This window comes from Trachymyrmex cornetzi, unplaced genomic scaffold (assembly GCF_001594075.2).
Source record: "Trachymyrmex cornetzi isolate Tcor2-1 unplaced genomic scaffold, Tcor1.1 scaffold117, whole genome shotgun sequence".
NCBI lineage: Eukaryota > Metazoa > Arthropoda > Insecta > Hymenoptera > Formicidae > Trachymyrmex > Trachymyrmex cornetzi.
Window position 1 is genome coordinate 758,515 of NW_017295730.1, and position 26,472 is coordinate 784,986.

At 34.2% G+C, this 26,472-nt stretch overlaps 3 protein-coding genes across 12 annotated transcripts in view; 1 reads left to right on the top strand and 2 right to left on the bottom strand.

Moving 5' to 3' along the window:
- The window catches only part of LOC108765803 (very low-density lipoprotein receptor), a 35,143-nt gene extending 22,292 nt beyond the window's left edge, over window positions 1-12,851 (bottom strand). For 3 of the 6 annotated variants that reach the window (XM_018514663.1, XM_018514656.1, XM_018514650.1), the window contains exons 1-2: window positions 12,547-12,707; window positions 5,794-5,919 (exon numbers count right to left, since the gene is read on the bottom strand). In XM_018514663.1, the coding sequence (XP_018370165.1) occupies window positions 5,794-5,919; window positions 12,547-12,625 (205 nt within the window). In that variant the 5' untranslated portion in view covers window positions 12,626-12,707. Of the gene's footprint in view, window positions 1-5,793; window positions 5,920-12,546 lie in introns of all 6 variants that reach the window. The other 3 variants (XM_018514674.1, XM_018514669.1, XM_018514660.1) reach the window with 2 other exon arrangements.
- A 1,721-nt stretch (window positions 12,852-14,572) lies between these two features.
- Window positions 14,573-20,834, bottom strand: LOC108766031 (WD repeat domain-containing protein 83). Of its 4 annotated transcripts, none has more exons than XM_018515052.1 (5): window positions 18,875-19,099; window positions 18,562-18,805; window positions 16,374-16,600; window positions 15,895-16,307; window positions 14,573-14,590 (listed from the first exon to the last, which is right to left on the bottom strand). In XM_018515052.1, the coding sequence occupies exons 1-4, from the start codon at window positions 18,945-18,947 to the stop codon at window positions 15,934-15,936; spliced, it is 918 nt and encodes a 305-aa protein (XP_018370554.1). In that variant the 5' UTR covers window positions 18,948-19,099; the 3' UTR covers window positions 14,573-14,590; window positions 15,895-15,933. The 4 variants fall into 4 exon arrangements, with proteins under 4 accessions (XP_018370554.1, XP_018370573.1, XP_018370562.1 ...); XM_018515071.1 differs by lacking the exon at window positions 14,573-14,590 and adding an exon at window positions 20,785-20,834 and having other exon boundaries at window positions 15,889-16,307; window positions 18,875-18,988; XM_018515060.1 differs by lacking the exon at window positions 14,573-14,590 and adding an exon at window positions 19,173-19,209 and having other exon boundaries at window positions 15,889-16,307; window positions 18,875-19,055.
- A 453-nt stretch (window positions 20,835-21,287) lies between these two features.
- LOC108766016 (CDK5 and ABL1 enzyme substrate 2) overlaps window positions 21,288-26,472 on the top strand; it is a 7,702-nt gene continuing 2,517 nt past the window's right edge. Inside the window, exons 1-5 of one of the 2 annotated variants that reach the window (XM_018515035.1) lie at window positions 21,288-21,757; window positions 23,530-23,907; window positions 24,658-24,781; window positions 24,856-24,986; window positions 25,513-25,551. In XM_018515035.1, the coding sequence (XP_018370537.1) occupies window positions 21,309-21,757; window positions 23,530-23,907; window positions 24,658-24,781; window positions 24,856-24,986; window positions 25,513-25,551 (1,121 nt within the window). In that variant the 5' untranslated portion in view covers window positions 21,288-21,308. The remainder of the gene's footprint in view (window positions 21,758-23,529; window positions 23,908-24,657; window positions 24,782-24,855; window positions 24,987-25,512; window positions 25,552-26,472) is intronic. The other variant, XM_018515042.1, reaches the window with a different exon arrangement.

Sequence of the window (26,472 nt, forward strand, 5' to 3'; positions counted from 1 at the left end):
TATTCCGCTGCAGATGTTTAAGGTCCTTATTAGATGTAGATACGCTTCTTTTCAAATCGACAACGGATGCTCAAGGATTCTTCCTTTCATCTGATTAATTTACTCAGTGTAACTATTAATTTTTTGATCTAGTTTACATTGTTCACTTCGGCTTAGCGGCAAGCCATCATAGAGATTGCGTTCTGTTATTCACTACGAGAGAAAATTAAAAATTTACGTTACAAATACTTTATAAAACCCTACAAATTTAAATTACAGAGAAAAGTTTGGTTGGTGATTGAAAACAGAATCCCCTACATATTAACTCATCATCGACGAATATATTTCTCTGATTAAACGCTACCAATGCTACGTTAGGATCGTTCATGGAGCTTGCTAATGCTATCGCGCTATTGGCTCCACAAACAGCGTTGGTAGCGTTTGCGTAGCCATAGCGCGAATAGTGTCTCCCCGAACGCACCCTATAAGTGGTCTGTTTTTTGTTCCTGCGCTAGACTGCACTAGACTGCACTAGAATTCTCTTTCTCGCTTTCGACAAATATCAAACATATACCTATCTCACTTTAAGTTCCAAAAGTGTACACTAGTTCAGCCACAGAAAACAGACCGCTTATAGGGTGCGTTCAAGCCAAGGATTCACTGGATAAAAAAATGAAGGAAGAACCGCGGCTCATCTGACGAAAGAGTTCAATGTGAAAGAAGCACGAAATGAGGAAAAAAAACCTCGGCGCCTGATGCAATGTCGTTTGGACCTTGCGACCGTGTCGGAGTAATGGCATTGCACCGTGCCTTAGGTCACGGTGACCAAGATTAATTGATGAATCTACGATCTGTTTCGTTTAATAGCATCTGTACATTTACGGGATTGCCTTTCGTCGAAACAATTTAACGAAAAATCTTGAGCGACTAACATGAGATTAGCATTTCTGGAATAATTGATTTGCCTCTATCAATTCGTAAGACATTGATATATGTACTACATGAAAATCTGTAGCTTCACTCTATTTCTCTCTATCAAGATTCATAACGAATCTCGTTCACGATTCTAATTGAAGATGAAATTTGATCGTTTGAGGAAATGGTCCGCTCGAGGGTCGAAACTGATTATCAGCTGTTGAAATCGGCGACACGGTTGAAACGGTTCGGACAAGTGAGAGAAAATCGACAGAATAAGTGGGATTCGAGATATTGAGTCGAAATGACAGTCGACACGCAAGAAATCGACTAAGAAAAAAAAGAAAGGAAAAGACGAAATAGTCGCCACACTGTAAAATCTGCGTGCAAAGTGCAAGCTCTGCGAATGTTCTGGGAAACGACAAAGGGCAATGTCGGTTCGGTTCGTTTGGCAGTTCTCGTTCGTTTTTATTGCTCTTTTTTGCTCGTTAGATAGCACTCTTTTTCCCTTGTGGTCTTTCTTTTCCTTTGCCTTTTCTATCTTATTATTTCACGTCGTTGCGCTATCGTGCCGCAGTTTGTCTATTTAGTGGCTTATTTAGCCGCTTGTTTATTTGCGTTCCCGCGGCCTGTGGAACCAATTTATACGAATGCAAGAGAGGGAATCTTTCTACGGAAAATTAAACGCTCTACAAAACTACAATTACGTTGTATTACGGAGAGCATGGTGTAAAACTACACAATGGGACTAATTTGAGAAATATAACTAAAGGAAATGCGAAAATGCCGTGTCACGATATGTACACGCGATGTTTAAGAGAGTGGTTGGGGCAACAAATAGCTACATTTATTGACAATATGAATGTAGAAATGTTCCTTGAAAATTTATAACGTCAAAAAAATAATTATTTTTTTACGTTAATATTAAGATATACACAATAATTATATAATATATATTGAATATTAAATTTTAATGTGTATTAAAATGTTAATTAAATTTTATGTACATAAAAATATATATTAATATATATTAAAAATTAAATATTAAATTATATTAAATAATCACATATTAAATATTTAAAAAAATAATATTAAATCAATTATATGAATATATAGTTATTTTTAAAAATATCTTTCAAACATTGCCAGATATTATTTTCGATATTTCTCTTATCATTCAAGATTTTCTGAACCAAATTTTAAGTAGCTCAATGATTTAATGGACAAATGAGATAAACACACGAGCATACGCCGCAATTTTGTTTTCTCTAATAGGCAGAGCAGATTAGATCACTCTGTCTGATGCAAGATTAACAAGAAGCTGCATCTTGCTCGCGCTAATTCTCTATCGAAAAAACCGACAAGGACGACGAGTTTTTATTACAGTATTTTTGTGGAATTGCACGTGTCGGAACTATAATCACATATTCATAAAATTATAGCGATTACTTGTTCCTTGCCCTTGTCTGCTTTTCTTTTTATCATGAGGCGCCAGACTAGCTAGTACAAGGCAAGAAATTGCTGCGTTGTAAGCTTCAGATTTTCTTGTTATATGTACGTACCATGTATGTTATCAAGCAAATATTCATGTTCCGCTGTATACATATACTATCGAGCAAATATTCATGATGCAAACTCAAAGTCGAGTTATAATCATATCGCGGTGAAATGCATTCCTCAATCACTCCTATTAGAATACAGAGATAAACTATGTAGGATGTTCGAAAATAATTACATATACTGCACACAGCGATATTATTCATTTTAGTATTTTCCTCACAAAAACAGTCACTCAAATAATTGGTAAAGCGCCAAAGCATGAAGAGATCACCACTATTAATCGAGAAATAAATATACTGCACTTATAAAATTTCATACAATTTCTGAAAATTAAAGGTTATTCGTAAAGCTATCGTAAATTTTGCTCAGCGAATCAATGAGTATTTGGATATATCGTATCTAGAAATAATAGGTTGACGAAGCTACTAGTCTTTTTCAACGTTTGCGAATTGCAAATAAACAATTACATGAAAATGACACAATTCATGATTACGCTTATCCACGAAAAAAGACCATCAGAGCAAGAGTAAGACTAATATTTCATTTGTCGTAGGACAAATTTTTTAAGTGTTTAATTAGCTGTAAGAGATAGAAAATTTCTGGAAACTCACGGACTTCTCTATTCTGTAGTCAATTAATACATTTGAAAATTTTATCGTACTACAAATCAAATATTAGTCTAAAGGTGGCTTCAGTGGCCAATGTGAGCCAACTTGTATACACATTTGCTAAATATTGGCCCATATTCATATGTATAATTATATTTGTGACCATACGTCTTTTATTGTAAAAGACAATATTTTATTTCAAGTAATTGCTTTTTAAACGTATTAATTTTTAAAAATTAATTTTGTTTTTTATTTTAATAATATTATAGAAAATTTTTTTCTAATTAGTCTTTTAATGTCTGATGTATTAATAAACGAGTTTTTATTAAAATTTAGTTTTAAGCAAGGATAATATTGGTCCAAACAGCAAAGTCATAATAACATCAAAATGACGTTAAAATGAGTTGGAATTGATTGAAAAGTGACTTTAGTAATCAAATTTGTAGCTATTTTGATCATTTACTTAGTAAAGTGCTTTACTTAGGAGTTATCTCAGGCGTCCTGCGCAAGAAAATTTCAGAAACTAATACGCAGATTTCTGATAGTCACAAATTAGTTAAGATATATTTAGGAAAAAAGTCCTAAAACTTTTAGGTTCATTTTCTCTAAGAAAATATCACCATAATAATTTGCATGTTATATGTATGTGTGTACAATATTTATTAATGACTGCGTTCAGCAGAAAAAACAGCTTTGCACTATTGTCAGATTCTTTAATATAATTGGTTCTTGCCTTTATTTCTTCACAGATTTAGAGTATAAACCAATCCTATTAAAGAATCTTGTAACTGTTGCAAAACTGCTTTTGCTACTGAACACAACCAATGTTGGCGTACATTGGCCAAGTCATCTGGAGCCGCCTTAAAATCGCAAAGATACAGTATTATGTAGATCAATACAAGACTATAGTAAGATAAAGTCAGGCGCAATAAATGCGTCAATGAGATTATTTCCTCGTATAATTTTGGACGAATCTTTGGACGACGTCGTTTGCGCAACTTCCTCCTTGTGGCAGATAAACAATCGATATAGCATCAAGCGAAAGGAAATGTAAAAACAAGCGAATATATAAATGGAGACATAATTCAAATTTTGATTAAAATGTCATAAATTCAACATTAATCACGCAAGACGTTTTGTGAAATTATTTTAGATACACTGAAAAAAAAAACTAAATTTTAATAAATATTTGTTTGAATAGTTCTAAATATAAATATTTACTAAATATAATATAAACCTATATTTATTCGATTTAAAGACCATTAATTTCATTTAATTATCATTTTTTATTGAATAAATATTTAATTATTGTAAATAAATGTTTACTTAATATTATTCAAAGAAATATGCATTAAGATTCAGTAAATTATTTGCAATATACCGAATCTACATAAATAACATAATGTCACCACGTCGTATTATTATAGTTATTAAGCGTTATTATGTAAATCGATCAGGATGCGATCTGTTTGGTGTACAGTGCCTCGTAAACAAATCCCCCAAGTACGATCGATCGAACGCTGCAGAGCCGAAGTTCGCTATGGCTTTAAATCGCAGTCGTGAAAATAAGTTCGACATGTCATTGAGACATTCATTCGAGATCAATAAAACAGAGCAAGAACGCAAATACGCGAACGGCTTATTTGTCAGCAGATCTTCATTTAATTAACGAATACATTTGCACGCGCGCGTATGCAGTCGTATGTGTTGCGTATACACACACTTTCACAGTAGTACAGCGCAAAACTTCCGAAACATCTTATCATATTTCCTCTTTGCGTCACTCTTACGCACGCAATTACGCTTGGGATGTTACTTCTATACTGACGTCGTAAAACCAAGTTGTAAATAACGCGAAGTGAATTATGGAAATCATAAATATTTAAGTACTCGTGAAAATTACATATATATTAAAAAATATATATATAAAAACTTCTCGAATAAAAACAAAATGATTTATTATTTAATTCCATTCTTCGATCTCAAGATAAAATTATTAAAAAGTTTTCTCTTTCTCTATAGTCTCTACAACTTTATACATAAATAATTTCGTAAAACTTTGATTTGGTGACATTCGCTTAAGAACAAATGTGGAATAAAAAAAAATTTTTTTGAAACATATATAATTACGAGAATTGAAAACGAAACATGTACAAAATTCTACGCATAAACTGCTAATATATTACTAATATAATCATAAATATTTAAATATTCGGCACGTAAGTCTGGGGTTTTACATTTTGTCGCAAAAAATTTCTTAAACAAAAATAAAATGAATTATTTATTAAGATCGTACGTGACACAAGTAAGAATTTAAAGTCTATAACGGTTATAAAAATAAAATGATTGTTTTATTCCATTCTTCGATTTAAAAGTAATTATTAAAAATTCTCTCTATAACTTTATTTAAATAATTCCGTAAAACTCCGATTTAGCGTTCGTTCACGAGCAAATGTAGAGTTGAAAAAGTAATTTTAAAACATGTACAATTATGAGGATTGAAAAATTTAGAAAATTTCACGCATAAATGACTAATGGTTCAATCACGCAACACTAATACCTATTTATTATGTAAAATGATGTGTCCGTTTTGGACACAGAAGTTACATATACGAATTTGATACGTCAAAGAGTTGCGCAAATTTTCGCTCGACGGTATATAGATCGCTCTCGATGTCATCGCTGTTATGTATATTAATTTGTATTTCGTATAATTCTGCGCGTGACTTACTTTTGCATTCCTCCGGGCTTTCGTCGGAATTGTCAGTACAATCGTCCGATTTGTCACAGACCCACGAGATTGGTATGCATCTGCCATTGGCACATCGGAACTGCCTCAAAGGACAAGCTACCTTACCTGAGAACCAAAGGGAAAAAAATTCACTGAGAAAAACTCAACGGCTAGTTAACACAATTTAACAAGCGGCATAAAGAAACGTAAGGAACTTAAGCATTCATGAAATCGATCAATCGTTATTTTTAATTAAAAAATTAATTTAATTCACTTAATTTTGTTCAAAAATTAATATTTCATTATAATACATACATTCGATCGCTCAATTCATTTGCTTAAATCGCTTGTCGTTTACATTTTTTTGCCTTGCGAAGCTTTATAGTCTCATAAATAAATGAATTGAGATAACGCCAAGATCTGTAGCGGGTTATAATTAGAGTGACTCGTCGTTAGAAGACTACTATGGATGCAAGCGCGACACGCGCCTCGTTCCAACGTGAACGCAGCAGTAATAAAATCAAACATAATCTATCGTAGCTCATTTGCGTATCAACTGTCGACAAGGTTACCTCACAATTCTCACTGACGATAGATAGATACTTATCTCTATCTAATATGCTCATTGAGCAAACGAGTGAAGAAACCGTGCAATTTTACTCTTACATATCACTTATTTGTTACAACAATTACGCAACTAAAAAACCAGTTTTTAGAAAATAGAATTTGAATGTTTTAAATCGTTAAAATTTTGTAACACTATTAATTTTTACTATTGGTACTACTCATAATTAGATCGTATTTCTTTGTATTTCTTTTATTAAAAATACTTGGCTAAATAATGATGACTGTCCTTTTTCATTTTTTTAAATAAACAACTTTATAAATAATTTGTGAGGATGTTTGAATATATGTAAGAATCACTTAATAATATCTTTATTATAAAATTAATGAAAATTAATTCGGGACATCAACGACTCATCGAGTGTGGTAGATAAGGAATTGAAAAATCATCGTACGTACTAAGGATTAAAATACAATTTTAATGTAATAATTGATTGTAGAAGAATATGATTGTTTTTTTTTTGGTATTTTTTCTTTTTTTCTTGTTTCTGTTCTTTCTTTATAAACAACTAAAAAACATTGAAAATTTTTAAGTTATTGACTGCGTTCAGCAGACAAAGCAGCTTTGCAATTGTCGTAATATTCTTTAATACGATTGGTTTTGCCCTTAGTCCCTCATTAGCTCTAAATATATAAACCAATATTAAAGAACCTACAACAGTTGCAGAGCTGCTTTTTATGCTAAACGCTGCCATTGCAGCAAATGAGCAAAATGCAGTATCATTATTCAATTATTCATGTGAATCTATTATTACGTATTTTTGTATATCAACGTTATTATTTATGTAATAACCTATTATTATTTTTGTACCAACATTTTAACGTTATTTAATACTTTTATTTTCGTTACTAATAACATGTGATTTGTCCTTACAACATACGCGCTGGAAAATATTTATTTAACGATCGTAGAACGCGAATTTCCTATAAAAGGTATCAGGTATCTTGCGATGATACCGACGAACGGATCTGAAATAGCATGAACGGTACACGGCAGTAATCCAAGCCGAGTCCAGACAATCTGAGATCAAAGTTTTTGCGAATTCACATACGATCTGCGCATTGATCCACAGAACACCTTAACAACTCCCGGTGGGAATCGCCGACACAGATTTATCACGTGGAACGTGCGCTCCGGTTATTTCCACTGCGTTTTGTGCTGCCTCAAGAATTCCTCGGTGAAATTATCGGACGATGCTAATAGGCCGCTGGAAATCAGGACGTACATTATAGGATCGCCAGCAGTTACAACAAAACCAATGCTACGACTGTCAATTGGCAAGATTCTGTCAACTTATAGTACTGGGCCATCACTGGCGAATGATTGGCTGTTAAATGGCGGCCAAAGTTCTGTCAGCCAATACTGGGCTATCACTGACAAATGACTGGATAAAATGACTAAATCAGTACAGAGTCCAAGTTATCATCCAGTACTTAGTCAGTACTGCGCCAGTAATTGAACTTGTGGCAACCAGTAATAGCCCAGCATTAAGCCGATTGTAAAACCCTATATAGGATGCGAACATCAGAGCGAATGTGTAAGGGCGGTCAAAACCGATCAAATAAACGTTCACGATCAACGGAGTTCTATTTTGTTGACTTGTGTGGCGCTTGGATTTACTGGAAGAATCATTACGCTAATTGCGCCCGCATATCTGTAATTATATAGTATGTGCGTGCCTTAATTCTTTTGGCTGTTATACTAAAACATATTTCGCGAACACGCTGGATTCAGTATTCGTGGAATAAGTCTATGGGTTCTAGCGAAACGCAGGAAGGAAAGTAGTGCAATTTTATCGACAAATTTTCTTGTTCGAAACAGTTTTCCTTCGTTCGAAACTCCAACGACTTCGGAGAATTAAACGGCGAATTGAAAACCTTAATCAGGAAAAATCGAGAGAAAATTTTACTTCGTTAGATTCAGCAGCAATTTTCGCTTTTTGCGAAATACGCAATTTAATTTTTATTTCTATTCATGTGCGGTTCATGTGAATGAAAGACTGGCTTGTAAATTCGTTTCAATATCCAAAAATATTACTCATAAATCATCACTTAATCAGACAAATTTAAATTCATTAAAAGACGGGATGGATTAATCTATTTGAATTGTCAGAATAATCGCAAATGTATGAGATAGAAAAGCATGTGTACATGGAGCCTTTTTCTTTTCTTTACTTTTCTTCTTTTTTTTTTTTAAGTTCACGATATTCTAAATCTTAGTCTTTAACCTACATTTATATAAACACGTGCGTATTTAATAAGCAAAAATATAAATGCTCAAATATAAATAAATTAAATATTATTACGTCAAAAATAAGTTTTAAAAAATCTACGAGTCTAATAATTAATGCCATCAATATATGTATATTAACTTTAATCTCGATTCGAATTTACTTTTCATTTATTTCTAATTTTTGAAACTAGACAAATATAAAAAGTATGTAAGTTGAAAAGATTAAATTTAATCCATATTGTTGAAAACAGAGATAAGACGGAAAATTTTGAATCCCTCATGAAAAGATCGGTTTTGCTGAAATATTTAAAATTTTAGCCAATTACAAATCTGATAATTTTATTGAATCATAAAAATAATTATGTAGTACAAACTGGTTCCTACAATGTCAAAATTTTTTTACAGTATTGTTTATCATGCTTGAAATTTCTATAAAATTATTTTAATGATCAAACAAAATTATTTTCAAATCTATTTTATGTTAAATTTTTAGACACTTTAGCAAAACTGTTCTTTTCGTGCAATGAACATCAAACTAATAAAATAGTAAGACGATCTTTTAATTATATATGTCGCGTATAATATACAAGGAGTGTTACGAACTAGAACTAGCTTTTATCTCTGACAATTTCAGACAACGTCAGACGCAGATTTTTTTCATATTTTTTATAGTTAGGGTAACTGTCCCAATTACTGTGCCTGTTTCTATTAGTGTGCTTTTGTATTTCGATAGGTCATAAAGAAAATTAGCACAAATAAATAAGGAAAAAATTTTTTTTTGTTAACTTAAATTATTAATGCATACGATGCCGAAGATAATATTTTATTTTTTGAGTATTAAAGTATTTTAAATATTTTTCGAAAGATATACGAGGAATTTATGTGAATCTAGTAATACGTACCACAAGATTTTAAGCTTGTTCCTATTAATGTGCCCTGTATTGGAGCTGAGAACGTTGTGTTATGAGTGTACTTTGAAATAAACATAATTGAAATAATGATTTATGTAATATTAACATAAACACAATTAGCTTAAATTTATTACCTGTTTTAGTAACTACATGTTAAAATGAGTCAAATGTGGATAGGCACACAAATTAAGGGCACATTAATAGGGCCATCGCCGCTTAGAGGACTCACTAATAGGGACAAAAATATGTTTTCTATTTTTGTCAAAAGCATTATAAAGCATTTTCTAGATTAAAGAAATATTATAAAAAAAAGAAGTAGTGAAAAACCGATATTGATTGCAAGCAGATAAAATTAAAGCTACAATATTTAATAATTAATTCAGTAATAAGCAAATTGGCTAAAAGGCACATTAATAGGGACAGTTACCCTACGTCTTAATATTAAAATATGGACAAATCTATTATTAATTTTAGTTGAAATTAAGTTTTTCAGTTAAACTTTTTTTATACAAATACCCGATTTTACAAATGTTTGAAGTAATATTTCTTAAGAATTAATCTACATCTGACTTTTTGAAACTCGACACACATAGAATACTAAAATAATAGTAATATTTAAGAAACGGTTCCACATGCAAAAAAACTTTATATACTACTTTAAACATATGTAAAATTGAGTATTTGTGTAAAATAATTTTTTTTTAATTGAAAGACTTAAAAGTTAAAATTAATGATAGATTTTTTCATACTTTGATGTAAGAAACTGTAAAAAAATTTAATAAAAATCGACGTTTGACGTTCCCTAAGGTTTGTTTTAAGGAAATTAATTTTTTAACACGTGTCCAAACATCGTTTACTCGTTATTTTAAATATCGTGTGTCATGCAGGAAGCATTATTAAAGAAATCAGAACAAATCAACGTTAACTATCACTTTACTCCATTTTCTCTCTCAATGATGCTAATATTTCATTTGCGTACATGTATATGTCAGAAACGGAAACATACACAGTCGTTCAATGAAAAACAAGTATACGCGACCATTAAGAAAACGGGACGACGTCGCGTCGTGTGGGTCGTGCCTATCGGGCTTATATAATATGCGACTTCGCGTCAGCTGAATCGAACGTCTCGACCGCGGCGCCTTTTTCGGGGGCTCGTCTCTCCGCGATCCGGAAAGATGCTGCGAGCGATTGGCCGTGACAGAACGAGAACACATGAAGATAGCAACACACTTATCACTTATCCCAATACGAACCAGTCATATTGAAAATGGTCTAATGTCCGTTTCTACGAATGCATTTTAATTTTAATCTTGGTTCAACTAACTCTTCATCTCTTTCTAGAATCAGAAAAAGATGAAGAGCAAGTTGAACCGAGATTAAAGTTCCCAAAGGTGTACCGAGTCAAGAGAAGTCAAAATAACTTTATTTTGACATCATAAAAGTTAAAAATGATGATTTTTTTTATTTACAAAATTTAACGTTAAAACTCAAAATAAAGTCAACAAAAATCAAAATAACTTTATTTTGATGTTTAAAGTCAAATTTTGTAACAAAAAATCATCATTTTAACTTTTTCTCGACTTTGTGTGTTCCTTGGGATTGGTAGGAACGGATATGTATCTATCCAAAGTCCAAAATCGAGACATAAGACATCTTTCATGTCCGTTTCTACGCTCCAATGTAGATTAAAAATTTAAACAAAATGTAGTAATATTCCTTTTGATTAATGATGTTAAAGTTCTTACGCTGATATTTAAAAAGGGATCTAAAATCATTATAAAATTAATTACAAAACGAATGTTAATTATATATTCTTCAACATGACAAGATCAATCGTAACGTTTCGGTTAGTCTTCTAATCCTCTTCAGCGATGAAAATTAATTACATAGTATATATTTTAAAATTAAGATAAGATGCATTATTGTCTGCTTCCAAGGTAGACAACGTCATCTGCAGAAGAAATATATCTCATATCAGTCGAAAGGAAAGAAGAAATCGTCTCAAAGTATTGAGTACCTACGGAAACGGCAACAGATGTGCAAACCACTAATGTAGATTAACTTTAATCTTGGTTTAACTTACTTTCTATCTTTTTCTAGTTTGAAGAAAAAATCCAGATTAAAGTTAATCTTTAATAGAAATGGATATTGAATGTCTTTTAGGGCGATAAAAGTGTCTTATAAAATGTTCTGTATCGACATCCCGATTTTAGACTGTTGTCTGGATAATTTTGATTGACGTTTAAATTTTTGAGATGCAGATCTGACATAACATTACTAATTTCTGCAAATTTGATATAACAATGATTTTTCAAAACTGGATTTACACGTCAAGCGTATTAGATATTCGACGAGATGAGAATAGAAATTTCGGAGATGGACTCGGGGTGAGAGAAACGGCCGCCATGAAATCCCCTCTCGCGTCCTCGCCGGTGTTTTTTAAAGGTTTCGCAAGGATCTCGTCTCTCTTTCAAAATAATACGTGATTTCACGGTGCAATTAATCTCTGACACGCGTCTCGCATTAACGTTGACAGTGCGATGACGTTGACAATAGCGGCGCGTACGACTACGATTGTAAATAAATCGATTGTCTCCTCCCGATATCTAGCGGCGACCAATAACGCGGGATAAATAATCCGTCCTCGAGGCAGAGAGAAATAACGCTACGTCAAAATCCACGGATCTCTCATTGACGTGCCTCTCGAGAGGGGGAGGGCAGCGGCGGAAAGGTGAAATTGATAATAACTGAAAATTTCATCGAAAATGTCAGGACATCATCCGGGGAGAGTCCCAGAAACGAGCGTGGGACAAGTGACGGATTCCAACGAGGATGCAGCTGGGTGTATACGAGCCAAGGCATCGAGGACCAGCTCTTCCCCCGCTTTCCACCCCCATCCCGCGCGCACCCCTTTCGCTCGCTATCGCTGTCCCTCCGACATGAAAATGTTTGACGTTCTGACAAAAAAAGGTGCGGACTTACTGTCGGTCGAGAAGGCATCCGCGGCTGCCAGCACGGCCAGCGCGACGAGCAGCAGCACGCCACGGAATTCTCGCCCCATAACAACCCTCTTTCTTCTCACGGTCGTGTCCTTCGTCGCCTCCGTTCCACCACACTGTGTCACGGCGAACCACCACCACCCAACGGCAGCGGGCACCACCACCGTTGCCAACCTCTCCGCGGTGCTTCCTGCCGCGACAGTTTCTTCTCCCCGCCTCTCTCGTTTCACCCCAGCTGGCCTTCTCTCTCGCTCTTCTTCTCTTCTTCTCTTCCCTCTTACGAATATCGATCAACAACAATAACAATAACAATGCCCTCTGCTATCGGACGGAACTGCGGCGATCACTGATGGAGCCTCCTCGCAAGACCACGCGGTCCAGCCACCGTTCGGCATCGGGGTCTTCTCAAAACACGTCAATCGGACGTCTCGCTCCCTCTCTCTTTGTCTCTCTCATTAACGGCGCCCTCTCATCAACACTCGCCGCCCTCGTTGCTCCCGTCCTTCTCCGCCTATCTTTCAATCGGTCTGTCAATCGGTCTCCTCGCGGTTACTTGTGGCTATAGGAAAAAATACACTCCACGAAGTGGTGAGACCGACCGGCCCGCCCCGTGTGCGGCCACCTCCGTCATCCGTGCGCGTATCGCGAGGTATTCTCCGTCCTTCTCCCTCGCCTTTTCCTGGCCCTGCCGAGTGCTGCTGTGCTGCGTCGATCCGACAGTGGCGGATTGTCGCGCCGACGAGGCGTCAGCGCCCTCCAATTTCAGCCCTCGGCCTCGAGGCGGATCTCCAACGCGAATGCTCCAACTTACGCATCTGCAACAATTCCATCGAAAATAATCACCTTCCCCCGACGATCCTCAAATTTAAAATTTTCCAATCATCGAACTCGCAGCGAGTTTCGCAGCCGCTACGATACGTTCACGCGAGAAAGAGCCCCCACATCGTCGTGTTTCATTCAGTTTCCGTTTCATTTCTCGTTAGATCGTCGTCACATAAAGAAGCTATTATAACAGATAGTTATCGTATCCCGCATCCGTTTGAAATCTTTCACGAGACTTTTAAATTTCTAATAATACAGAGATGAAGAAATTGAAGTCATCTCGCGCCTAAAGATTTCTATTTTTGGGGAACTATTAAAAGTGCAATAATTCCATGTTTACTCAAGTCTTCGTTTAATAAGAATAAAATACGACCAATATATATATATATATATATATATATAAAAAAACATATATATGTATATATTATTTATAAAGTCATAAGTTTTTTAAGTTTTATAGTTAATAACAATTACATAACTAAACAGAGAATACAACAGAATTAATTCTCCCTCTCACTCATTCTCTCTCACTCTCTCTCTTTGAGGCACACTTTCTTAATTTGAAATGTTTACCAGTGATAAGGAATCTCGAAATTAGTTGAAACTCCTACGTGTCTTTTAATCCGCCACTGCGACTCCGCCGGTTTCTTTCGCTCTCTGTCGCTTCTCTCTGCCACGCTCGATCACCCAGTGAGTAACACCGCTCTCTATCTCTCTTTCCCTCGCGTGTTCTCCCGGGCGAGACTCCGCCGGCCGACCAGCGACTCTGACGCACCGATATCGCGCCACCTGCGCGCGCAGTTTCGCTCCTATCCTCTCGTTCTAATATACGTACAAGAGATCTCCTTTACCGCTCGCCCCGCTCGAGTCGAGCCGGCGCCGCGGTGTTAAAACACGTACACGCTCGAAAGTCGCGTCGCACGTGTGCGAATCGGCGCTCCGCGGCTGATCGTACGATACGCTGCGATACGCTGCCCAGCTTAACCCGGAAAGGCAGACATCACCTCCTTCTTCCGCAAGCGACGGACGACGAGTAGCGATGTGAAATTTTTACGTTTACGCGCGACACCGGAAACACGCACTTGTACCTGTGTGCGAATCAGACATTTACTTCCAAATGGAATTCTTTCGCTTTTTTTTTTTTGTTTGTCAGTCGAATGGGAATTCTACGTTCATTGCCACGAACATGATCAATATTTGACTGCCTAAGAGAACATATACTTGCTTTACAAATATGTCTTATATGAATGAGTAGACTCTATTACTGTCTGGCCGCGAGCGATTTTGTAAAAATCCTATGAAAGAGAAAGATACGTATAATTTCTCCTTATACATACATTATCTCATTCTAACTTATGCTATTTCACTCTATAACTTTAATTAAGATTATAGAGCGAGATAGTATAAATTAGAGTGTATAAGTTAGAGTAGTATTAGTTAGAGTGTAGTAGTATAAGGTAGTACATATACAAGGAGAAATTATATATATTTTTCTCTCCTGTAGGATTTTCACCAAATCGCTTATGGCCAGATTCTGGTAATAGGGTCTCTGTGTATAAGAAATTTGATTGCAAATGATACAGCTATATACGGGGTGTTTTCAAATTCGCGCCCGCGAAGTACAAGACGTGATACTTTATGCTAAAACAAACAACCTTTTTCCTTTAACGAAACTGCGTCCGATAAATAATTTTTGCGCTTATTTGTTAACTTCAATCTGCTCTCCTGCAAAAACTACTTATCGGACGCAATTTTGCTAAAGGAAAAAATTGTTTTTTGTGCTAAAACGAACTTTTTCCTTTAGTAAAATTACATTTGATAAATAATTTTTGCGTTTACTTGTACAACTTCAACCTGCTCTCCTGCAAAAACTACTCGTCAGACGCAATTTTGCAAAAGGAAAAAATTGTTTCTTTTATTGTAAAGTATGACGGCTTGTACTTCGCGGGCGCGAATTTGAAAACACCCTGTATGTATAATAATAGGGTAAAATAGTACAGTTCCAAACATGGTATAATTCTGAATGAAATAAGATTTGAATCCAATTTTCGAAGTTCAAGTTTAATTTTTTCCTGTTTGGTAACCTTTAATATCCTCCACACAATAACTTATCTTTAAACTTTGAAAATTAGATTCAAATTATATTTCGTTTGGAATTGTATCATTTTCAAAATACCATACACTTTACCCTACATATAATTTCTTAATTTTTCAAAAAACAATGCTAGTTAATTTTATATTAAAAATATTTGGCAATAATCTAATTATGAATATGTAAGATAACATTTCACTCAGGCTTAATTTCCTATATAATTATGTGGGATCTTTCTACAATTTTTACAAAAATTATCAGGTGGACAAGTGACTACATTAATCATTAAAATGGTTTGACTTTGAAAATAATCATTATTATTAATGATATGTACATAGTCATAATAAACATTCAATTTGAAAAATTGTAAAAATTATTAAAACTAAAATTATTAAAAATCACAGACTTTGAACTTACTTTGTACATAAAGGGATAATAATGGAACAAGTTTCACTATTATTCATTATCTGTGTGAGACTGCGTGCTCCACATCAATATATTAGATCCGTTAGAAGCGAGAAAGCAATTCTTCTGTGGATGAACGCTTATAGATACAGTAGGATGCTTGGTTGGCTTAAAACCTGAGAGCTTCGCGACCACTTTTTGAGATACAAGATCCCAAATCCATAATTTCCCATCCGCCGAGCCGGAAAGAATTTTTGTATCTTGATAGTCTACGCTAGATTCTAGACACAGATCCTTCCCAGTGTGTCCTGTAAATTCGCCGAGTAACTCTCCCGAGTCCTTGTCGATTAATCTAACTACATCGCCCGCACAACTGACAAGTATACATTGTCCATCTCTAGTAAAACTGGCGCATGTAATTGCATCTAAAAAATTTGTATCGTATTATTTTCTCCTCTCTAATAAATAATCTTAAATCTGTTATTTCTTACCTCCCATATAATCTTCACAAAGTTCTCCTACTCGTATATCATATGTGCGTACTTTGCCATCGAAAGAACCAGATAAAATTTCGTGATCTGAAACTCTCACACTAGAAATAGAATCCTTAGCATCATTCAAAGACTGTACTGCTTCTTGCGCTTTGGAACGTCCGTCCCAACACATAACACTGTTGTCACGAGATCCAGAAACGATCATTGATGATTCTTCATTAAATCTGTGATTGCAACAAGAAATATTAAGCTTAGTTAATAATAATAGTAAATTCAATTGGAAATTGCAGTGATGCACATTAAAATCGTCATATACAAATTGACATAAAAATGTATGCTTATTATAAATATAGAAACCAGTTAAATATTCAATAAAATATTCAATTTTATTATGCCATTAGATAAAATATGTAGTTGATAATGCAAAATATTTGTATTCCACTTTTAAACTTAGATCAAATCAGTGTAACATAACAGAATTAATATGTATTCTAATACATTCAATAAAATTTGTATTTTAGAAATATCATGTTTAAATATTATTATAGGGTGGTTTGAAAAGTTCGTGCAAAGTCAGAGAGATGGCAACATTGGCCCGTATTAAGGTTATTTTCAGTTAGTATCATCTTTTGGAAGAACATATACCAAGTTTCAGCTAGATTGGTCTATTTCTTTGTATTTGCCGTTCATTTGCATCGAGGAAGTCGAGTGATTTCCAAAAAATGGATGAAAGAGAATTTCGTGTGTTGATCAAACATTACTTTATGAAAGGCAAATCGCCTCAGGAGACTAAAGAGAAGCTTGATAAACATTATAGTGAATTTGCACCTTTGTTTAGAATAGTTTATAAATAGTTTCAAACATTTCGGAGTAGCCATATGAGCACAAGTGACGCTGAACGTTCTGGACGTCCTGTTGAAGCCACTACGCCAGAAATCATTGAAGAAATCCATGATATGGTGTTGGATGATAGAAGAATGAAGGTGCGTGAGATTGCTTGTGCTATGGGCATCTCGATTGAACGAGTACATAATATTTTGCATCAACATTTGGGTATGAAAAAGTTATCCGCAAGATGAGTGCCGCGATTGCTCATAGTTGACCAAAAACGAAATTGTGTGAGGTGTTCCAAGGACTATTTGCAGCTGTATCAGCGGAATCCACAGGACTTTAAGCGTCGTTTCGTCACTGTGGACGAAACATGGATACATCACGCCTGAGACCAAAATACAGTCCAAACAATGGGTTACTGGCGGGGAATCTGCACCAAAGAAGGCAAAGACTGTTCCTTCGGCCAGGAAGGTTATGGCGACCGTTTTTTGGGATTCGCAAGGAATAATTCTTATCAACTATATGGAAAAGGATAGAACTATTACAGGTACATATTATTCATCGTTATTGGACCGTTTGAAAACCGAACTGCAAGAAAAAAGTCCACGATTGGTCCACAAGAAAGTCCTTTTCCATCACAATGCACCAGCTCACTCCTGTGCAGTTGTGGCCGCAAAATTGATGGAATTAAGGTTCCAACTCGTTCCGCATCCCCCCTATTCTCCAGATTTGGCTCCCTCGGACTATTACTTGTTCCCCAATTTGAAGAAATGGCTAGCGGGAAAGAGATTTTATTCAAACCAGGAGGTGATTGCAGAAACAAATGTCTATTTTGCACAGTTGAACGAATCCTACTATTTGGAAGGGATTAACAAATTGAAGCAGCATTGGACAAAGTGTATAAGCCTAAAAGGAGACTACATTGAAAAATAAAAAGTTTTATCCCGAAAAATTAAGTAGTTTTCATTTTTGCGTGGATTTTTCAAACCACCCTCGTGTGTATATGTTATTTTTTAAGTTCTAAAGTTATTAAACTTAATTATATTGAATTAAGACAGAATTTTTGATTGGGATTACTTGGTTAGAAAAGCACTTTTACATTTTTATACTTAATATTTGGATCTTTAAGTTCCAGTTCCACCAATGTAAGATTAACTTTAATCACTGTTCAACTGTTTGTTTTTTTTCTAATACTTATAATTAGAAAAAAATAAAAAATAAATTGAACCAGGATTAAAGTTAATCTTACATTGATGGAATCAAGCATAAATTTGTAATGATTCTTAATATGAACTAGATTATTGAATAAAATATAGCATTGGTCTTCAAACTCAGTTATAAATAATATATTAACCTGACTGTTGTCACAGGACCTGCATGTCCTCTAAAACGACGCACAGGCATGCCTGTGGCCACATCCCAGATGATTACAGATTTGTCTAATCCACAAGATACAATCTGACTGCTGTCGCAAGACGCGTAAGCGTCCATAACCTCGTCACCGTGACCACCATACGTTTTCAATGTAACAGATTTGTACGGATTCCATAGCTTTAGCTTCCTGTCTGACCCGCATGTTATGCAATATGAACCGTCCACTAAAATACAAAATCATATATACATAGTTTCATGAAATTATTGTATCAGAAGTAAACAAAGTTCCTTACCACTGAACCGTACGGATCTAACGGCCCCTTGCTTGCAGTCTATTTCTTTCTCGAATTTGTATTCAGTACTCATTTTTTTTCTTCTCTTTTTACAAGAATTACATAGAGTATAGACTGAAATTTTATAATAATTCTCTTAATGTTTCAATTTCGATTTTTTCTCTCTTGAGCGATTAAAGTTCTAAATATAACGAACAGAAGTGCATTTTGTTTGTTGACAGTACATATTAGATTACAATTAATGACTTGATAACAATTTGATAGAAAATAAAAAAATATTTTGAAAAAGATCCCTAACCTACTGAATACAAATAAACTTCGATAATTCGGCACAACCAAAGATCTATGTCCTTGGGCACAACAGATCTGTCTGCGTTACTTGCACCTTTTGCACTCAGCCATGAGGTTTGTTCTTTTTGGATGAACTTTTGCACCGGTTCATCTTTCTTCCTCTTCATTCCTCTTGGAGAGAAAAGAAAGAAAGATAAACTGATGCAAAAGTTCAGCCAAAAAGAATAGGCCTATGATCGCCATGATGGAAGAAATGCACTCAGCATTCAGCATCTTTGCCTTCTCTCTCTTCAACGTCTGAATAAATCTGTTCATGTTGCCTGATTTTCTAAAAATTTTTGCATTGAAATATATATTCGGACTTTAAAAAGAGAGAAATCGAAGATTCTATATATATAAACATAAAAAAATACAAACAACACAAACAGATCTAATACTTATTTTATTTTAAACGCAAAAATTTTTGACAATTTCGAACAACGCAAACAGACCTTACTTCAAGTAGAGTTGCCAACTGTTCGATTTTGATTCGAACAAAACATGCAATTTTCTGCGTGTTGGCATGTATAGATCTGTTTTTTTTTATTGCTGCACTTTCTAAACTAGTACACACAGTGCATTAAGTTGAAATGAAACAAACATACGTTTATTTCACTTCAACTTATTGCACCGGTTCAGAGTGCAGCAATAAAGAACAGACCTTAGGTGCTTTCCATTTGATGACACAAGTCGACACAAGTGTCGTTCTATCTTTGTCACTCTTTGAATGTCAACAAGGGGGTGATCCCGAGTGATCACGGCTCGATTGGACACCACCAATCACAGCGACCGGTGTTTAGGAGCTTCGTAGTCTCAAGCGCTGTGAGTGGCTCGTGTCCAATTGAGCCGTGTCCAATTGGGTGCCACCCGTCAACAAGGATAGAACGACACTTGTGCCGACTTGTGTCGACTTGTGTCATCAAGGCTGCGTTTGGGCAGAGTGCTATCAGCGCCATTTGTGTAGTACTATCCTTGTCTCACGTCTAATGGACGATGAAGATAGAATGACAGAAATAGCGCTAATAGCGTCTCCCCGAATCCAGCCCAAATGGAAAGCACCCCTTATGTTTTCTCCTTCTGTTCAATTTGGCGCGCATGCGATTACGCGCGTGGACAACCATGTGACTGGTAGACAGTCTCGTAATTAAACGCAGGCGCCTGCAGAAAATTTCCACATGTTTATTTATAGAACATGTTTATTTATATCACTTGTTATTCTGTGCTCGTACAGTTATTAAAATTATTTTGTTTGAATAAATATCCTGCTTCTTTGCGATATATTATTTTCTAAAATTAATTATATACGTAAAACTTCTAACGAAGTCTAAAGTAAAACTTTTAATGAAGCTTTTCGACACATCTGCATAAAGATTTCAGTTACGTGTTTCGTAATATTTACAATATTTAAATTATACGCGACACATCGCGAGTGCCTGTACAAACTTTGTCTTATTAAAACAACGTTGACTTTGATTTTTAAAATCAATATTCATAAAAGAGGAGTACTGGACGCAGAAAATTTAAAGATCTTATTTACTGCCATCTGTGTAAAAAGGTGATATATAATTTTTATAACTCACTATTTATTCGACGAAGAAGAATCCTCGTGTTTTCCCTGGGCCTAACGGTACCAGATATTTCGGCGAGTATTTGTGGAAAGCGCTACTGCGCAATCCCACGTTCTAGGATTTCAGCCGAGCGACGCTAATGGGAGAGAGGATCGGCGCGATTGTTGCGTAGTAGGCAAAGTCATACGGTTGCGTGTGGAAGGTAACGCGTGTTAGTGAAGGGCTCCCGTCCGTGGAAACGGCATGATGATGAGCGGTACCGGTTTACCTTTGTATGCGTGGCGCACGGCCGTGATTGTGTCTAGCGAACTTAGAACTAAGTGTATCAGCAGTGACAATGCATTGTGATCTTAGTTGTCGTTGTACGAAAAAGTCGAGGCCGTCGTCGCCGCCGTCGTCGTTGCCGTCGACGTCGTCGACGTCGTCGTCGTTGCCGCCACCACCGCCGCCGCCGCCGCCGTTGTCATCGGGCGCGCGTTGTCATTACTCATCTCGGTATTTGGCACCAGTATCCCGAAACGGTCCGTCGTCGTGGAATGGCAGCGGCCCTAAAGAAAAATCACTCACGTAGACGATTGGCCGCCCTCACTTTCCTCTCCAACATCTCCCTCGACGGCAGTCACCGGGACACCAAGTTCGCCGTCCTGTCACGCAGCGGGCCGAGTCACGCGCGCCGATTTAGCGATGGCCAGTCTGAACAGCAGCAGACGGTGCTGGAGGTATGCCGGAACGCCGACTTTGAGCCCTCCATGGAGGAGGTGCTAGACGTCGTCTGTCCCCCAGAGGAGACGCACAACTTGTCGCAGAATGAGACGATAGAGAACAACTCTCCTCAGCCGGTGCACAAGGGCACCGATCACAACTCCTTCAGTTCTGATTCGGATGGACTACTCACTCCTGCCAAGGCAGCAGTTACCATGTTCTTGGAGCAGGAGAGAAATCACATGCAGTTTTCTTGTGGCATGCACAGTTCGTTTAGAGAACGGTAAATATTTACTTGTCAGCCTGGGTCGCTTAAGTTAACTCTGCGAATATAATAAGGGTTCGTATCCAGTAATTAACTTACTGGATAATCAAAACAAAAGAGTAAGAGTATGAGGAAATAAGAGAATAAGACAGTGAGCTGAAGTTTGCTAAAAGAAAGAATAACTCAGCCTAGATGTAGTAAATCTTAAGCTTTAAGGTATTGACCAAATATAGTAAATTATTCTTTTCATATGTGATTGCAATATGTAATTGATCAATTTCTTAAGGCTTAAGACTTACTATACCTGTATTTACGGGCTAATACCAAGCCTTTTTATTAGTAGTAGTAGTAGTAGTTGTAATTAAATTAATGACTCCTTCCTCTACAAGAGAAATAAAGAGGTCAATACGGCCAAAATAAATAGACTATATACGAAAACAGCTATCAGCAGTGTGCTAAAATATTAAAAGCAATACAATTTGTCAGCAGTAATACAAAGGAATATAAAAGAAGACAGGTGAAATAACCTGAGAGATGCATAGTAGCCTCGATTTGATTATAGCCAATCAGAATTTGTCCTAAGAATGCAAAAAACGATAGAACAAAATTTGATTCGATAGAATTAAATTTAGAACAAAATTCGATTTGCTAGTTAATTGTTGTGAATTGTCGTTACGTGCGTTGTTTGTATTCTTCCATCATACAAAGGAAGGTAACAGTTTGCTTCGAAGTAAACTGCCAAATGAAAAACGCAAAGTTAAACATGTAATTGTATTAAGTTCTTTATTCTATATAAGCCAAGATGTTTATCTTAAATAATATGTGAAAATTAATTTCTTTAGAATTATTGTTCCTTTAAAGAAGATATTGCTTATCATAGGTACATTAACAATACATTTTTTTATCTTATCTTTTAAGCCTTTGTTGCAGAAATAGGTCGTGATAGTCTATGATAATAGAATTGCTTGAACGTTATAAAGTAAATAACTGTATGTACATATTTTAGAAAATTTATATTATGTTAATTGTGCAAATTTTAATATAGGCTTTATATTAAGATATGATGTATATTCTGTAGTAAGATAATCTAGTTAGATAACTAGTTTTCTGTAGTTAGATAATCTAGTTAGATAACTGCAAGTGGCAGACAAACTGTCATATCTTATAAAGTTTAAAATATTCTAAATTACACGCATCAAAACATCCTTTTGATAAAAAAGAATGTTGATAATTAAATGCGTATGAAAATTTCTGCGCTATAATATTCCATTTCAGACTGTCTTGGTACAGATAAGATTGAATGACACTTAATGGATTCAGATAACATTATCAAAAGCGTCTACGGTATCGCAAACAAAAACATCGTGAAACTTGATTACATTCCATCCACGCATTACTTGCATATCTGGTGTATAATTCATACTGTATGCAATTATGATTTTTTTTATTTAGCTGTAGTTTTTTTAATAGATTTGAAAATAAGTTTTCTTAAATAATGGATAAACAGATGGACTTTGTACAATAAAAAATTAAATTATTTATATTTTAATATTAATATTTCTTAATTAATTTTTAAGCAAATAAGATGCGATCTTACCTTTGACTATTTTAAATATATGATCAGAAATTGTGAAAATATTACTAAATTAATTTCTGTTAATAATAAATGGGCTTTTTAAATTTACTCAGAAAAAAAGAATAGTATCATACAAATTCACCTTTTCTTTGTGAATAATAATACATACATTATATTTACTATTTTAATGTTTTATTTAATGAAAAATTCTTAGAACGGGAACTACCGGAAGCGACTATTCCTTACCAGAAAGACGTGTGGGCTCTCTACATTATAAGAAGCGCATAAGTCATCAAACATCTACGCTTTCGGAAGATATTAAGCATCAATACAATAGTAGCAACGAAAGTATTGGCTCCATACATTCAAAAGCACAATCGTCAAAACCAAAGACAAAGGCAGTGAACAATGTGCAACCTGTTTCTGCAAATAGTAGCATAATACCAGAGATTACAAAGGAATTGCGTTTGATGCAACGGCCTGTGAATGGCTGTAAATTTGGGGATGATAGAATGGTTTTAGTATCGAACCAACATGTGCCATTTGTAATATTTTCTGCTATTCCATACAATAAAGGACAACGTTCCAGCTGGTAAGGGTTGTATAAATATTTAATTTGTATATAAATTCTCTTTTCTAAGATATATTTTCTTTATCTTATATATAGGGTAACTCCGGTATATACGCTATCAAAAACTTTATTTATTAAGTATTATTTACTATGTTTAAAATGAACGAATTATATCAGTAAAAACTTTGTACTATCTACTACTATGAAAAAAATATCAGAAATCCAAAATATTTAGTTTTCGTATTAAAAAATAAACTTTTTGAAATCTTGCATTTTTGTTATATATATATAATGGGTGGGAAAAATGCAAGGGTTTCAACAAACTAAACAAAGAATACGAAAGCAAAGCACTTGTATTTTGCTCTCTATACAACATGCTTTACTATTCCTCTACACGTATGTATTACGAAATAACCACTAGGTTTTTTACACTCCTTATAGTAATCATTTTATGTAGATTATAATTTATGATGATGCTACTTGTTACACACACAGTGACAAATCGATTCAACTCACAATAATTTCATTAATATTAATAGTAAGAAGTTGAAATTATAACTCAATATTAATATAACATAAAGCCATGTAACAGGAGTAGCTGCGAGAAACTTGCCCCCACTCCTTCTATTTTTTCTGACTTCCGCGGCGTAAATCCCAGCGCGGCGTATATACCGGAGTTACCCTAATTTATTTGATACTATTTTTTATTAAATATGCTAATAAAAAACTGGTAACTTGTACTTCAATAAAATTTTATATGATTATTTACAGGTCAGAGTTACGTAAAGATACATGTCGAAGGAAAAATGTGTCGTCTCAAAGACCTTTATCAGCAATTAATGACAGTATTGATCCGTTTAGATTGTTGGGTATAGAGCACGCTAAGGATGGCCAAGTACTAAAAACACATTATTTTATTCCTGCAATTCTGATTTTTAAACAATCCTTAATTATCAATTAATTTTTCAGGAAATATCTTACGGGCAACTACTTGTACCATCTCGGCAATTTCAAAGGGATAAAAAAATGATGAATCTAAATGAAAACGAACCTATGGAACTTACACATTTTATACCTAATAAACATCATGTGGTACAAAGGTATAGCAACAAATGTGTTTATTAGAATACCTTATTTCTTCTTTATGTTTAATTTGATCATCACAATTCAAATGTACTATATATATATATATATATATATGCAAATATGCACATATACATATGCACACAAACGATATATGTGTATCCTTATTTTTTTTATGTTGTTTTTATTTCTGTATTTTATACATCAAGTTTAATTAAAATTTAGATAGTTAAAAGAAATCGTCAGACCTCTTAACTTTCTTCAGTATATGAGATGTCTAGCTTCTACTGCGTTAAGATTAACGAGTATAATTCTTTTCCTTCAAATACTTATTAATAATGAAATAAACACTGAGAAAAAATAAACTATTTATCAAAGACTTTTTTTCATTTTATCAATCATGTAATTCACAGTTTTGCAATTCATAGCTGCAGTATTACCTAGGCATCTTTTTGATCTCTTTCGATATCATAGGTAATGCATACATGGATTCACATATCATATATTTGTTTTTATAACAAAACATCAACCATCTTTTTGCAGGACAAAAACAATTACTTGGAATGTGGATCACAAAAAATGGTAAAAATTATTGTACAATATATGTGTAATAAACTATAGAATTTATATGTTAGATAGATTTAATGTAAGACATACAGATACAAGGGTCTACAACAAGTATGTTTCTTAAAATTTTATTATAATTCTGCAAAAGATGTGTTGTAAAAATCACTCATTAGGTAATTCATAATCATTTTATAATAGATATATGATAACGATATCGTATTTAATAAATGAGAGGTATAACTAAACATTTATTTCTTACGCAAAAATATATGAAAATTTGATAAAAAATATAGTTCTGTTTGGAATATAAAATTTTTATATTTTCTCTAAAGTTATTATACTAAAGTTTATAATAAAATTATGTTCAAAATATATTTTATTATCATTGATCATCCTTATATGTATATATATATATATATATAGTATATATATGTATATGTATTGTATATGTATCATGTAAAAATTTCACGCATACATTGTTTTTAATATGATTTACTAAAATGTTTAATAAATGTTACACATCGCAGAATAATTTCACACCATGTTCTTGTGATAATATATATAAAGAAAAAATACTTGCTGTTTTTAAGTACTTTAAAATGATATACATATATGTAGCATGTGTTTATATGTATTCATTATACCTTTTATAAATAGTATTCCAGAAGTCTCTCGTACACTTTTTAAGATATTAAATATTTTTCATGATTTAAAAATCCATTTTTTGTTAACGAGAATTGATCAAGAGCCTATTATTATTATAATTTTTTCTATACGTGTAATTCATAATTTATCCTATATTAAAATTAAATATAACAAATTGTATTACAATATTCTTTTACTTAGGATTTAAAAATTAATAATATCAGGATTGGGTAGTGCCAAGTTAAAAAGCTAAAAGTTAAGTTAAAAAGTTGAAAAGTTAAATAATTTTAA

Coding starts and splice junctions, on each gene's coding strand:
- LOC108766031 (XM_018515052.1), bottom strand. CDS start 18,947: ATGAGTACTGAATACAAATTCGAGAAAGAAATAGACTGCAAGCAAGGG. Junction 18,806..18,874: donor TAGATCCGTACGGTTCAGTG/GTAAGGAACTTT, acceptor TTTGTATTTTAG/TGGACGGTTCATATTGCATA. Junction 16,601..18,561: donor GGTCCTGTGACAACAGTCAG/GTTAATATATTA, acceptor TTGCAATCACAG/ATTTAATGAAGAATCATCAA.